The sequence below is a fragment of the Xiphophorus hellerii genome, chromosome 3 (assembly GCF_003331165.1).
Source record: "Xiphophorus hellerii strain 12219 chromosome 3, Xiphophorus_hellerii-4.1, whole genome shotgun sequence".
In the NCBI taxonomy this organism is placed as follows: Eukaryota; Metazoa; Chordata; class Actinopteri; order Cyprinodontiformes; family Poeciliidae; genus Xiphophorus; species Xiphophorus hellerii.
The window spans coordinates 29,687,803-29,703,053 of record NC_045674.1 but is presented as its reverse complement, the minus strand read 5'-3'; the positions used below and the strand labels follow the sequence as shown (position 1 = coordinate 29,703,053).

At 38.1% G+C, this 15,251-nt stretch overlaps 1 protein-coding gene across 3 annotated transcripts in view; it reads right to left on the bottom strand.

The window, feature by feature from the left end:
- The window catches only part of vps13b (vacuolar protein sorting 13 homolog B), a 304,956-nt gene that overhangs the window by 216,980 nt on the left and 72,725 nt on the right, over positions 1-15,251 (bottom strand). For all 3 annotated transcript variants that reach the window (XM_032557919.1, XM_032557917.1, XM_032557918.1), the window contains 2 exons: positions 13,426-13,560; positions 12,078-12,257 (listed from right to left, as the gene is read on the bottom strand). In XM_032557919.1, the coding sequence (XP_032413810.1) occupies positions 12,078-12,257; positions 13,426-13,560 (315 nt within the window). The remainder of the gene's footprint in view (positions 1-12,077; positions 12,258-13,425; positions 13,561-15,251) is intronic.

The window sequence follows — 15,251 nt, the reverse complement described above, 5'->3', positions numbered from 1 at the left end:
ACATGTAGACAATTCATCCATCTCCCTGAGTGGAGCAGCAGAGTGAATTTAATGCCTCCACCTGGCCAGAGATCCTCGCCTGTCTAAAATCACAGGCTGACACTGACAATTTAAACCAGAGCAGACACATTCAGAAGTCTTTATTTCGTCCACCCTCACTTGCTGTCACAAGCTTTTCCTTTCCTCCTTTGTTAAAACAGAATCATCCACAATGTATTTTTGCTTTTTTACAAGACATATAAACCAATAGGTCTACATGTATATATAGAGGAATATGTAAAACATTATGTATACTGCACCTTTCAAGACATAGATCACAAACTGCTACAAAAAAACCCATTAGTATATCAATTTAGTTAAGCAACAGCAACTTTGAAAAGATGGGCTTTTAGCTGCTTATGAAAAAAACTTCAGTCTGCAAAAACAAACTCAGAGGGAGAGGAAGAAAAGATAATTTTATCTTCCTGTTGTTTGCCACTTTTTCACTCGTCAACAACAGATCCTGGTGACATGACCTCAGGGACCTGCTGGGGACATATGGATTTAAAAGTTCAGAGATGCATGCTGCTGCAGATCCCTACAAGTAAAAACTAAAATTATACAATTGCACAATGTAGTTGAGATGGACAAGCAGCAGTGGGATTTAGTCAAAGACCTGGCAGCTGCGTTTTGTACAACCTGCAGATGGCTAAAGGATGCTTTGTTCAGGTGAATAGTAGTTTTCTGTTCTGATCATGAGATAATGAGACTTAACAACAATATTTTCAAACTCAGAAAACGTGTCAACCCCAAAAGATTTTTCAGCTGTTTCTATTTAAAAACCTCTACAAAATCCAAATTTAAAGTTAAAAAGAATGCTCCCATTTACCTAAAGCAGCAGTTAGCTGCTTAGCGGCAGTCTTCTTGAAAATATTGGAAATGGTAATATAGGTGTATTCAGTGCTATTTAGAAAAACTAGCTGCATTTTTTTCTCCTATTTAACACAGATTACCAAATTTGTTTTCAGTCGTAAGTCTTAAAATTGATATGTTGTGAAAAAATAATCATCTATGCATAAATTGTGTGGACACACTGATGACCTGATCAGCTGAAGCACAGCCATATAGTGTGATATGATCAAATGTTTGAGAGGTCTTGCCTTCTTTTTCCAAACACACCAAGGCAGGAAGGCCCTATTAGTGAAGTCACCCAGGGAGTTGACAGGCGGTTCTGAGGCATTAAACCTTGGAGCAAATTCTGCAACCTAGCTGTGGAGTTTAGCATCACAGAGGCAAGGGTGTAGCCTGTAGGCAAAGTGTCAGGCCTCTTCTCAGTTCAGACAGCCTGTACAGCCTGAAACCTTGTTGAGTTAATACACACTCTGGGTACAGAAACACATTAGCTGCAGCTTTCAAAACACAGGATCAGATATCTTTCTAAAATGTTTTCCTAATTAATTTCAGTAATAAATGTGTTGGCTTTGTGGCATGTCTACTTTATTTTATGCTCAGACATCACACAAATCTAGATGTGAAGAAAAAGTACAAATGACACCCTTTATGCCTTTAGGCAGAGCCCACTTTTAAATCCTCTATTCACATCCCCAGAATAAAATAAATCCAACAGAAGCCAAAGGCCTTGGTAACCCAAGAATGCTGATGCTGCAGATAAGGTTGAGTGAGAAATACATTTAAAACAAAGGTTAGAGTTACAGCACAAGCTTCAAGAAAAGCAAACATGTTGAAGAGGCTCCCTATAATCAGATATTGCATGTGGACATAATTGTCATCACCACACAACTCAGGAAATTAAGGTCATTAGTGCACTTGTTTGGGTCTGTTTCTAAGCTACATGGTGTGATGGAGGGAAAAAAAGAGAAAAATCTGGGTCCTTAAAGTCGGAGAAAGACAACTAGCCATAAAACCGTAGTTGGGTTGAGGATGACCAGTCACAAGGCCCTCCAAGGTCCTAAAAAATATAGGGCTCAAGTTACCAGAAGAAGCTGAGGGAGGTAAGGGAGCGCGGTGCTCTTTGCACTCAAACGACCATAACTCTCACAAGGCCAGAGCCTCTGTCACTTAGATGATGTCCTGGTTGGTGCTCCCCATCACCTCTCAAATAAGTTCCCAGTGACAGCTTCCATTAACATTCCTGCCCAACCTGGCAGACAAGTACAAAAAGGTTAAGTGGGGTAGGGAAGCTGAATCAGTTTGAAGGTCTAACAAGAAAAAACAGAGAATATGGTGATGGCTAGAAAAGACCTTGAGAGGGAAAGGAGGGAAGAGGGTGAAGACCAGGAGGTAAGGGGCTGTAGGAGGAATCTGGAACTCTTTTTCTTGTCTGTTTGCAGAAGCAGGCCATTTGAGATTATTGTTGCAATGTCACAAGTACTAATTGTTGTCACTGTGAAGATGTTTCGGTTTAGTTTATGCATAAAAAGCTAGTAGTTGTAGTTAGCGGGTGTAAGTTTTATCAAAAATAAATGATAGTCAGTGCAGTCTAAGTATAACTGTGCCCATGTCTATCACTGTGGGGGAAACAAAATCAATGTTGCACTACATACATATTAACTGCACACAATCAAAGTAGTTAAAGATGTGAATAGATTACACAACTTTTAAGTCAGACCGCTTTTATAAATTGGTACAAAAGGAAATGGAGTGACATGAGCAGTGTTGAAGGTATGTGGAATAAATGGTTTCTACCCCTCAGGTTCAGCTTCAAGGATTGGACTAGCTGACAAGCTGCATCACTTAGCTCTGCATATGTGGAGAAACAGAGCAGGGTTAAGCTTTGCATAATTAAGCAATATTCAAACTGACATACAAACTGTCATATCATAAGGTTAGAAATTATAGCTTCAATACAGGCAGAAAATAAGCTTAGTTTTCACACATAGAGTAAATTCAACATTCATGAGAGTTGTGAGTGCTACATGCCATTCTTCATGGAGCCTTACTTAACACCTCCAACTCCCCCAGTCTGGTTCCCATTGAATGATTCTGTTAATTACTTCACGTTTTACTTTGCCAAAGTTGTGAGAAATCTCACTGACTGCCATCACTGCCCCACCCAGACTCTTATAACAACTATTGTCTTGATTAATTTAATCTTGTCCTAGTCCCCAAGTACTAATCTTCAAATCAGTTTAAAAAGCAAATTATAAAATATGTAACATTTCTTACTCCTTTTATACATGTACTCATCTTTCCTCTCAATCTTTTCATGTTCCATATTGCTGCTTTATTTGCACACTAGTTTTCACTTCTGTATTGTTCCTGAGGGTGTGTGCTGGAGAATTGTATGTGACAAAACCTTACCAAGTGTGGGTTCACAAACTGACTAGGGCAGCAGTGCGCCCTGGGAAAATGTGTATGAAGCACAAGATAAGAAGGGGAGTCGATGTGGAGGAGATTTTGTTGGGGGTAAGAGGCTTTACCAGAAAGAAGGCATATCGCACCAATTGAGCTGTGAAGAAGCTAATGGGCTCTTATTCTCTTCCCACGCCCACAGCGTGTTTTCTAAGGGGCACTCAAGCAATGAAACACATATTGGTTTGGCTACTGGTACAGAACTTCAGTCAACTCACTTTACTCTGCCTATTCAGCATCTGCATAAACGACGGACAGCCTCCATGCAGCTCGACAACTGGCACAGTATGAATCAGTAACCAAACTTTAATGATTTTAGGAGCCGGTGATTGATCTTACTTGCTGGAGCAGCAATAATGAGAGATGAAAGACAGATGCATGGCTCACAGACAGACAGTGACTCTGATAAACTAAGTGGTGGGATGAGCAACCGCAAGCTGATGTTTGTTTCCGTCAGCAAAAAAGAGGAGTCATTTGACTTACAGAAACAACAAATATAGAAATAGGACAATTGCTGCAAAGCAAAAGTTGAAATAAAGTAGCAAAATAGTTTACAAATTTTTTTACTATTGAAATAGAGAAAAAGGAGAGCCAGTTCTCTGGATAAAACCTAACTATATTAAATTCTATGTGCATAATTAAAGACAATTTGCACAGTCTTCTGTGTTACACAGCGAGTGTCTAGATTATGCTTTCTAATTTGTTAAAATAAAACCACAAACCCTGATTAACCTATGGAGGGAAGCCAACTGTTTTGATTTCGCTGTGTGATGTTTGATCTCACTGTGTGGAATGTGGCGACCTTTGATCCAGTGACAACATTCAATTAGATAAGGTTAAGTAAATTGACCTTCTCCATTCCTGCTACTCAGTCCAAAGCTGGATAAAGGGTAAACAGCTTGTAAGAATGCCATTTCACAGACAAACCCTACAGAACATGTACAAAGTGTTTCTGGTTTAAAACCACTTGTGTTTCTCTTGTTCTGCAATTATGCTTGACGACTGAATAATCTCACAGTGCAGGTCGATCTTGGTTATCAGGTGTTACATTCACTAAGCAAGGCTATTTTGAAAAGTATGAGTCTTACAAATTGTGAGAAAAATCTCCTTTAAAGACAAAATTTAAAAACTAGTTACATGTTAGTGGGAGGTGATTAGGGAGATCCACCAATTACCACATACAACAGATTAATAAAGTTATGCCTATTTGTTAGATGACAATAGAGTGAAAATGTTTTTCTTTTATAGTTTTCAAATTAAAAAATGGTATAAACCAAGGGCTTAAAAAGATAGCAACTGGAGTTTTATTCTTTCTTAAAGACATTTCACATGTCATCATTTCTTCAATTCTGAACATGGGTTATAAGTTAGAGTCCAAACTGCAATATTATTTAAGCACTCAATTTTGTCATCTTCTGGATGATTGAGAATATACACCACCATACATACACTAAGGCTTGCATTATTTGAGTCAAAGTGTGTTGGCTATCCTTCCACAAGCTTCTTACAACAGTTTATTGGAGTTATAACCCACTAAAATGATGAAAACAAGGCAAACAAGGCTATTTGTTAGCTAAATATCAATGCATTGGTGTTTTGTTGCAAAGTTTCCAAATTATTTTTCACCGCTAAAAGTTAAATTCACAATAAATGTGATAAAACGGTTAAAACATTTTAACTGTTAAGCCAACCATTGTAGGCATTATGAAGCCTTTGCAAAGATCTTCTTAATGAGACTGATTAGCTACCATCATCTCTACTTTCACAGTATAAAAGGCTAATTGCCTCTACTTTTTCCTGAGACATTGCCCTACCAAGACCACAGCTTATAGAAGTTAAACTGCAGTGACCCAGAATGACCTGTTTTCACACTCAAAACCTAAGTCTTCGTTTCTGACTCACCTGCTAATTTTTAGGATTATGCTTCTAACTACCACAAAGTCCTTGTTTAAAACTTCTGTGGAAAAAAAATAAAAAATATATTTAGCAAATTTTATTTTGGAAGTTTTAACAATGGAATCCATTTATTTGCCAAACCATCTTCAACTTTACCATGATCTTAACTGTGGGTTCAATTGCAGATGAGCAGCATAGCAGGATGATTATAGATTGTTACCTGATGTTGAGCATCTTTTACTCCTGCACAGCTTTAGCTCAAAACAAGTTTTAAATAATCTATAGATCTTCAATTATTATTGCTTATCTCACAGGAACAGTAACTGTACATTCACAAACACATGCTGTGGCTGCAGCAGCATGTCTGCTCCATATAAATTGTTGAGTAATCAACAATCCTGGGCAGTTGTGAATGCTTCAGAGGACAAATATTAAACATTTTAAACTTCATAATAAGACTGAATTTCTTTCTCCACATCTGTGGAGATGCTAAAGTCAACCCTTCATGTCATTAAATATTTCAAACTCTGTAAAAGCCTATGTCTGGGTTTAAAGCTTTTGCTTGCAAACAGCAATAGAGAACTACTGTCATCTACTTTAAAGTTAACTGAAAATTTAACAGGTACAGTCTGGGAGCTTTCAGACATAACTGTGCAGAGCAGAGTTAGCAGCAGTTTTAGGCCAAGACAACTCTCCAACATTAACCATGTTCTAGTTTCAGCTTTCATTCCTTTGTTTCTCATTTCTATTCATGTTCCTCAGCCTCACGCTCCAGACAGACTTTAAGCTCTGTGAGAGTGGTCTTGGTAGCCCAACACTTCACAGATGAACAGCTCCAGTAATCGGCCATGATTTATCCCAACAGCCAGCTCTGAGTTGGTTCCCTTGGGTCTAATCTCCACATTATCTGCCTTGCTTGAAACATACACTAAATGCCAAAACATGACCAGAGTGGGAGCGGTGAAGATTGGTCTGGTGAAGAAATTTCAAAATCTTTAAATGTATAAAAATCTATGATCCAGTTAAAAACAATTGTAAATCTAATATTCTCTGAAGCATATCTGCATGGTGCATTCACTTTGTTTACTATCTGAATTCAAACTACAGGCTGGTCATTCACAACAGTAATGTGAGCTGGCTGAACTTTTTGTCATTTATCATCCATAAATAACTTTTCACAATATGCAAAGATGAACTTCTATTAATGCATCAATCAGAGATATAGCTTTATTTATCTGGCCATGTCTTATTGCTATGTAGGCTTACATGCTTTAAAATGTAATCTTCAAATCAACATATCACACTAGCCCTGTTAATGCTGGCAATAAGTTGTCAGATATTTATTCAGTCCAGAGTAAGTCTGAGCTGTATAGCTATAGTCAGGAAGTGAAAAAATATTTTGCATCCTAGAATTAAGCTTCTTTAACAACTGCCTAGAGCTACACAAGGGACTCTGAAGCCATTGTAAATTTAAATCTAAATCACTACTACACAGGAGTATGAAGCGAGTTCATTTTGTAAGGCATTGGAGGAATTGCTTATTTGTGGAAATGGAGATGGCCTCCTCCTCAGAGGGATTTTTAGCAGCCCTGTGAGCCGTGGGAAGATCGAGAATGTATTTGTCATCAGAACCCACCGCAGCCGGAAAGCTGAAGAAGTTAGTCAAGCTATTTGTAATCACTATACGGACTATTCAGTTTCTGTGGGTTTTATGCTCTACTTTAATACATTGATGATGTCTTTTACCTGCCAGAAGGAAACAGACACTATGCCGTCATTATGTTGAGGATTTTGACATCAGGCAGCAAGCTCCCATTAGTGACTCAAATGTCCAAACCAGACAAAGCAAAATCAATGCAGATTAGTGAGAAGCAGACAGAAGCAGCTCATGTGGAATACACTGCTACATGTGACATACATCAGAGAGTGGTATTATAACATAACATAACCATTTACACACTCTAATATCTGAGGGGATGAACTCTGAGCACTTAAGAATACTTGGGTTATATTGTTTCAATGAACAAAATACACCACTAGGAGTTCACTTATAACTTAGGTTTTTATCAGAGGTCACAATCTGTCTTAATTAAAATTATTTGTTCCAACACAAGTGATCATGGTGTGCTGCCCATCCTAGTTTCTTCTGCACAACAACATATTTTGACACTTGTAGCATTCCATGCGAACTGCCTGGAAGAGTTGGCAAAAATAAATGCGTCACTATGTATGGGTTTATAATTAAAAACAACTTTGTCCATTTCTATTTGCTTCTGCCTGCACTTTCAAATGCAGGCAGAAGCATTTGAAAGTGTACAAAGTGACCTATGTGGAAAGGTCACATAGCACTGCTTATGTACCGACCTCTGGTGCATTTAAACGACTTGGCGATGATGTGCACAAAAGTAGTGCACTGTTTTCAAAACTGGCTCTGGAAGAGTACACATCTACAATCAGTTGCTTAGGGTGGCAGGCCTAGGAAAGGAAGGAGAAAACTACACACAAGCTGCATGTGGAGTATTAACTGGTAAAACAAAGCCAGGATCACCAGGGTGCAGTGGGCTGGCTGGCTTGCTAAACATCCTGGTGATTCATATTCAGGATCCAGAACATTTTTAATTGGGGTAGTCCTGAGACATTCATGTATATGACTATTTATGACATGAAAATTGTTATGTTCAGATGGTTTGCATTCAAAGGTTCGACTGTATTTTTAAATGCACTTGAACAAATATGTAATGACTTAATGGCACAGCTCTCTTGTGGCCATCTTAAAAGTTGAAAACTAAACTTGTTATGAACTGAAACTACAAGCACCTCAGCAGCAGAACCTGGTTTTACGCCGGCAAAAAAAAGTAACAACCACAAGGGCTGAAGGTATTTTCTGCCGAAATATGTCATGCTCTTACAGAGTAGAGCAGCTTTAGAGACTGAAGGAAGACATACTCAATATTAAGCAGGAGGTTTTAATCTTTTGCCTGACAGGTATATGTACGTACCGCCAAGAACTGTCTGAAAAAGATATTTATCTTTCATTTATTCAGAATCACTTCAGGATATATTTGGTCAGGACCCAACTTTATGAACAAAGGGTTTAACAGATTGCCACATGGGGGTTTTCAAAAGCATACAAGAAATGTATTTTTAGTAGCATTATGTCTACTGAAGATCCATCAGCAGCAAAAAGTTCAGGCAGCAGCTTTAAGACATCAGGCTGCTGCCTGAGACAAAGCCAGACTGTTGATTTAACACTCTATGGAGTGAGAGGACGCATACAGAGGAGGGGAAAATAACATGATAGATGGACATATAAAACTACGACAGGCTTCTGAAAGATTGTAATGGAGTAGCCTACCAAGGGAGATCCTGTGTCAGTTCACACTACATCTACAGAGTCAGTCCTCCATTACAAAAAGCTTTGGTTTCACAGCGAAAGAATTTGCATAGCTTTCCTCTACGCATACGTGTGTCCATGTATCAATGAGGATAATAGAGTGTCTGTGAGCTGCATGTGTGAAGTGGTCCGATCAAAGTAAGGAGGCAGTCATTCCCACCTGCTCTCATTAGTCTTAGGGTCCTACAGACCCAGAGCAGAATAAGGTACCACCTGTTTCTGACTGATCTGGCTAGATCCCTCAAGACACTTAAATTAATGCACACTACGAACACACCCCACCATACAAGTCAGTGTGAAGAATCAATGAAGATTAAACAATCCATGCTATTTAAGAGGAAATCATTTTCCCTTAAAAGTATGTGTGCTACATATGCAACACTGGTAGCAGTAAGTATTGAGTTGACAGACTGCATAAAGACATCGACTTTTTTTCAGATTTTTAAAACTGTGGAGGAAAAAAAAGTATCATGTATATCTATGAAGTAACTAAATGTGATCATAATTATAGAGCCAAAGAAATTCTCAAAGGACCATATTCGTGTTGCATTCATAATTCCCTTCAATATCTTTAAACTGAGATTAAAGATTGCTTTGTTGCCCCATTCCCACAGATCCTATGGTATGGAAAAGACATCAAAACAGGAGGGGTTTATAGGGAACATCTTTAACATTTGCTCCGTTCACAGTGTGCTTGATTAAATGTAACATTTTAGGATCCCAGAGTTCTGAGAAAAGCATAAATCATTCTCTCGCAGCTGCTGGTGTGCCTAGGGAAAACACATGCTATTCCCCTCTTTCCCTTTCTCTCTGATCATAAGCCCACCCGATTTGTTGGTCCCTCAACTAATGAAACTCATAGTGAAGGGTGTGTGTGTGTACTGGTAGTGGACACCTGCAGGTTGCTGCTACTCGCGAGGTTCTGGAGAAACCATGGCTCTGACCTTTAGTGCCTCCACTCTAGCCTCACCTTGGTTTTCTCAATCATCAGTAACAAAGAGGGAAATCGTCAGCCAATTACTGTCCAGCAAACAGAACGATTAACGGAGTCAATTACGTTCTCTTTAGTGATGTACAACGTATTTAATTTTTGACTTTTTCGAAAGAGAAACTCTTTAAAAAACATATGTATATATCGCTATTAAGAACAGTAGTACAATTTAATTTGAAGACAACGCATAACTGACCTTGTAAATTAAAAAGATGCTTACAGGCAATTACACATCCTCCAGAGATCATTTCTCAGAGGACATTTCAAACCAGAGCTGTTTGGGTCTTAAGCATCAAGAGTTGAGCCTTTAATTGTGTTCAATTTATTAGAACGTTCCAACCTCAGCTCAATTAAATGAAAACAGATTCGTCTCAATCTGCAGGAGTTCTGCAAGTGTACCAGGACTTCCTTTAACCGCCAATCCAAAACCCCAACCCACTCCCTTCATTTTCTAAGTAAACTGGAATTTTGTTTTAAGTCACTGGTAAACAACGAGACAGAAAACAGATGTCCCTGGCCATATTTTCAAACTACTCAGTCTTTCAATAAAGAGATTAAAATAGGAGAGATTGCAACATGATTAAAATATTATTCCAAGTCCCCATTTAAATGCTGCACCAGAAAGTCAACAACTGGCACCATTACTGCTTTTGCATGGGCAATTTACGTCTCATTTGTGATTTGTCTTACAAGTGTTTCACAGGGGAAACAATGCTAAAAGACATGCATGCTGCAAATGTGGATAACATGTTTATCAGACTAAGAAAATTATAGTAAGTGGAATCCTAGTGATGGAAACATTTCTCATTTTTAATCAATGGAAAATATAAAGATTCTTAAGAAAAGTGCTGGTGATATCGCTAAGAAATGACAGAACACAGGTCACACATGTATGAATGGAGGTGAAACACTGAAAACAAGACCTTAACTAACATTCACATTCTCTGAAACATGAACTTATATACAGTTTGCCAGTTTATCAGTTCCATTGCTTGAGGAGAGTAAAATAAATATTTATAAGATATTTAAATGACAAAACAATTGCATTTCAATATGCCAATTTCCACAAAATAAAAGTAATTCAGACAATGAAAGTCATTTAGTGAAAGTCTATTGCAGAATATTTTATCACAACGGTTATAGTGAAAGAAAGGCTTATTTTAGTTTGCTTACCCAAATCCTAAGGTTTATGTATACATTAAAATACACCAAGTAATCTCTTGACTTTGAAATATCACAATCACTTAATCTCCTAAATTGGCTATGTAGTAGCAAAGCAAATGAATCCTAAAAGGCTGCAGGCTTTTAGGTTTTTTCTGTGGACCACCTTTCACCTCTGGCAGAACGAGGCGTTACATCTATCATTCCATAAACATTTCACTGATAGGCTCTCAGTCAGCTCTGGTTGACAGCAGGGACATGTGCACACACCAAAGGCTTTGATGTGGGGCTGAAAAGCCTAGAAAAACCAGACCTTTAAGTGGACATCTAAGACTGCCTGCGCTCACACACAGGCTTTCAGACTCTTTCCTCGCACACACACAGCAAAACAGAAACGGAGAGAAAAATTCCAGCCCATCAATTTGGGTGCCCCATGATATGCCTGTATGGACAGGTGAATTTCATATAAAAGGACTTCTGGCACAAATTCAAATTTTGCACATGTACTCCAGCTAGCATGTATGGTCAAGAAAGTTACACAGCACAATATAAAACAAAGTTACACCATCTGCTTTTTGGTAAAGACTACCTTAAATCAGATTACTAAACAATTACAAAATTCAATCAATGTGTTTAAAGAGAAATAAAGGAAATTATAGACGTAGGTACAGAGAGTCCACACGGCAAAAAAATAAGTACCTGGACAAAATGAAGAAGAATGAAATAAAGACACTTTAAACCAAAAAGATTGGAAAAAAAGAAGAGGCAATATAGAGAAGGATTGCAGAGCTCCACAGTTAAACATCTGCTGGGGATATAACCTTTTCTTTAGGGACTCAAAGCCCAACTTCATCAACTTCATCTTTGGCCTCACTCTGTCCCTTTATGTTTCTATTCAGTCTTCTGCTTTGTGTTTATGTCAGGTTTTAATATTCAAAAAATATGTCTTTAGTTTATGAGCCACTGCTTCGCTGCAGCAATATGCTTACTAAATCAAAGTAATACTCTGAAACCGTGCACCAAACAGAATTTACCAGAATTCCTACATTTATCCAGTGTCAATAAAGACAAAACCAACACTCTTACAAAAACTATACATTGCTTTAAAAAAATGGCATTGTAGAAATCAATCAAGTCTTGAAAAGACAATGTTTTTTTTTTTCGTCCCCTGCCTCTAGCTTTAAATTTGTGTATGCAGTTAGGTCTGTACAGGAACAGAGTATCTAAACAACATTTCTACAACACTGGAAGCACAACTATGGAGCCAAATAATCGTTCTTTTACCTGAGTTCCTGCAATCATCTCCTTGCTGAGGCACTTGTACAGAAAATGCCAGCAGGTCCGGCGCCAATAAAGATTCGGGCTTGCGAATCTCATTAAGCCAGCGACTCATGTGGAGCTCTTTGGTGTCAGAAGGGCCCTGAATAAGTGGAACCAGCTTTTCCTTTATGCCCTCCTCTGAACCTGAAAGACAAGAGTTTAAGTTAAATCAAAATTCTTAGCTATTTCTGAGTTCCCAGCCAACATATCTAGATATCCCAGGCAGCATATCTAGTCTTTGACCTTTATTTGGAGCAACAAAATTATATTTGGATCTCAAGGTACCACTCTATTTAAAAACTTTTATCTATATGCTCCAAAACGGCATCTCTCTTCTATCTTTTATTATTATTTTTTATTTTTAATCCAGGACCTACTAGCTGCAAGGTAACAGAGCTAATAGCTACAGCCTTGTGCTACATGTTATCACAGCAAATACAAAACAATCATAACCTAATTATATTCTTACTAAAGCTTAAAACAAAGTCTGGAATGAAAAGGTAAAATAAAGTAGTTGTATAAAATTCGGGTCAAAATAGCATGCATCATGAAAACTAAACATACAGTAAAATCCATGAGGAAAAATATGATGAACATTTGTAGCTTATTCCGTGTTGCTGAAAAGAAAAATACTCAATCCAAAAGTTGTGGGTTCGACTCTGGCCTTTTCCTGCCCAGGAGCATTGGTATATAAAAATGTGTATTTTTGGGGGCGACTGGGTGAATGTGGCTCTAGTATGAAACTCTCTGATTGATAAATTTGGCTAAAAGGTGTTGCATAGATTCAGTCCATTCACTGTTTAAACGGCCAAAGCGAAACCAAACACTGTACTCTAAATGCAGGGCAGAAAATTAGCTGTAATGAAACAGTGTCATCTTCTGCTAAAGTAGTGAATTATTTTATGCAGTGAATATTCTGTGAATCCCAGATATTAAAGTTACCAAAATTTATTATGCATGCTTTTATCTTTATATGTTTCTATAATTACAGCTGCATTACATCTAATCTAACCAGCATCATGTGTGCATTTTGAACTTGTGAACTTTTCGCTATGACACTATTTCAATAACATCCATCCTATCAAAGACGTGACCACAGCCCAGCGACATGAGATCCAGGAGAAAACAGCGGCTGAATCAAACAGCTGGAAAGAAATCAAGATAAAATGTGGACTAAAGAAAAGAGGGGGATAGAGACAGACTGGAGCACGTAAAAGTATGACTTCAAGAAAGTAAAGGAAGAGTCTAGTCTGTCTCACTCTTTCCCTCCTACACAAGCAGTAAAGTTTTAACAGGGCACAGCTGTACACACCTGGGGTCCTGGCGCACACTTTTACAGCTCCCACAGTTCCTGAGGCACATTTCACCATCGCACGGCTGCAGAACTTCAGCTCCAGATTTTGGATCAAGCCCTCGAGAGTCGGTGACGGGCCTGGATATTTCACACCTAATAAAAAAATTTTTTAAAAAAGTGAATATGAACTGCAGTCTTGCAACTTTAAAACACTTCTCCTGTGGCTTTGTTTTTATCTGATTGGGTTTTAATTACAACTGACCAACCAAGTGCTATGTAACAAACAACTAACAAATGCAATAAAAAAAATTTTAAAAAGTGTTTTGTAGTGATTACTACAGACAAAAAGGACCTTTTCTTTCCAAGCGTATCATATTGATGTGTATATTCTACTACATGCATACATTGAAGAACCCAAAGATTAAAACTGTGAGTGATTTTAAGGGGCTCGCGTTTCTCAGAGAACTGAAACGAAAATTATTAGAAAGAGGAATAATTGCACCTACAGGACATATAATTAAAAATCACATCATCTAATAACTCAACAGTGCTAAAGAGTGTGAAACTTGCAGGTGTGTGTGGTGGGAGAGTTTTCATACCAAAAGTAATTATATGTCAATGTTTTTTATAGTCAGAAACCGTTTCAAGCACATAAAAGCAGAAGAAGGTTAAACACTAGCTGGATAACTGAAAAGCATTATAAAGTAAATGGTGTCATGTGCCAAAAAGCCTGTTGAGAGAAGGGAGGAAGATCCATCCATCACCTGACACATTCTTCCACTGAGATACAAACTGGCCAAGGGAAAGACACTGCATTCTTACATCACCATTTCCAACAAGACTTTACGGGATATTTCAAAACAATCCCCTCTTACAGTAATACCTCTTCATTTCCGACAAGCAGTCAACACTTTTCTTCTTACTGAGTTTACAGATGTTTTGGGTTTTTTTGCAACATGTTGAACATGTGGCTCTGAGATGAACAAATCCAAAAGGCAGAACAAAATGCCACAAAAACAATACTAAGGTTAAACCAAGTAGAAGTTGCGAAATTTTAATTAAATAAAACAAAAGGGGCGTCGTTTAACTGGGGACTACTTCCCAACTGATTAATGTGACGGTTCTGTATGAATAAGGAGAAGAGCAGTACTGTGTACAGCTGTAAAAGACTGCAGGCAAAAATTTTGAAAGCAATAACAGAAATCCTAATAATTTCTCTTCTATTGAGATATTTTCCAACACATCCTCTTCTGTGTTTTACTGTATGAATCACCCAAAGTCAGAAATATCCCAGCAGCAAAATACTGAAATGCTGAAGATGTCAGTTGGTTGTTCTGTTTTAGTTTAGAAAGCAAACAAAAAATGAAATAAAATCATATATGTGTTCCCCAAACTATATTCATTATTTCATTTTGTATTTCTTCCCTTCATGAGTTGAGTATGGTCTGGACTAGGGCAGAAACGATTCCTCGAATAATTTGAATACCTCGATTATTCAAATCCCTCGAGGAAAGTTGATCTGCCTCGAAGCTTCGTCAATTTATGTTTTATTATTTAGCACACCGTGTTCCGGCCGGGACATTATTTGCGTTGCGCACCGCTTTCACTTCTGCCTATGAGTTGTTGACGAAAGCTAAGTGTTGGCAGCATAGTGTCCAATTTTCGAGTTTGGCCCATGGGGTTTCATTGATTGATGATAATGCCCGGGTTTTGATAGTTTTTGCGGGACCAGTAAACATCCTTAAAATGAATGGCGCGATGCCTGAAGTACGCCAGCTTTTCTCCTCCGGGAGCTGCTGGTTCGAAGCGAACGGCAGGAAGAGCGCTGCAGGAGTATTTATACA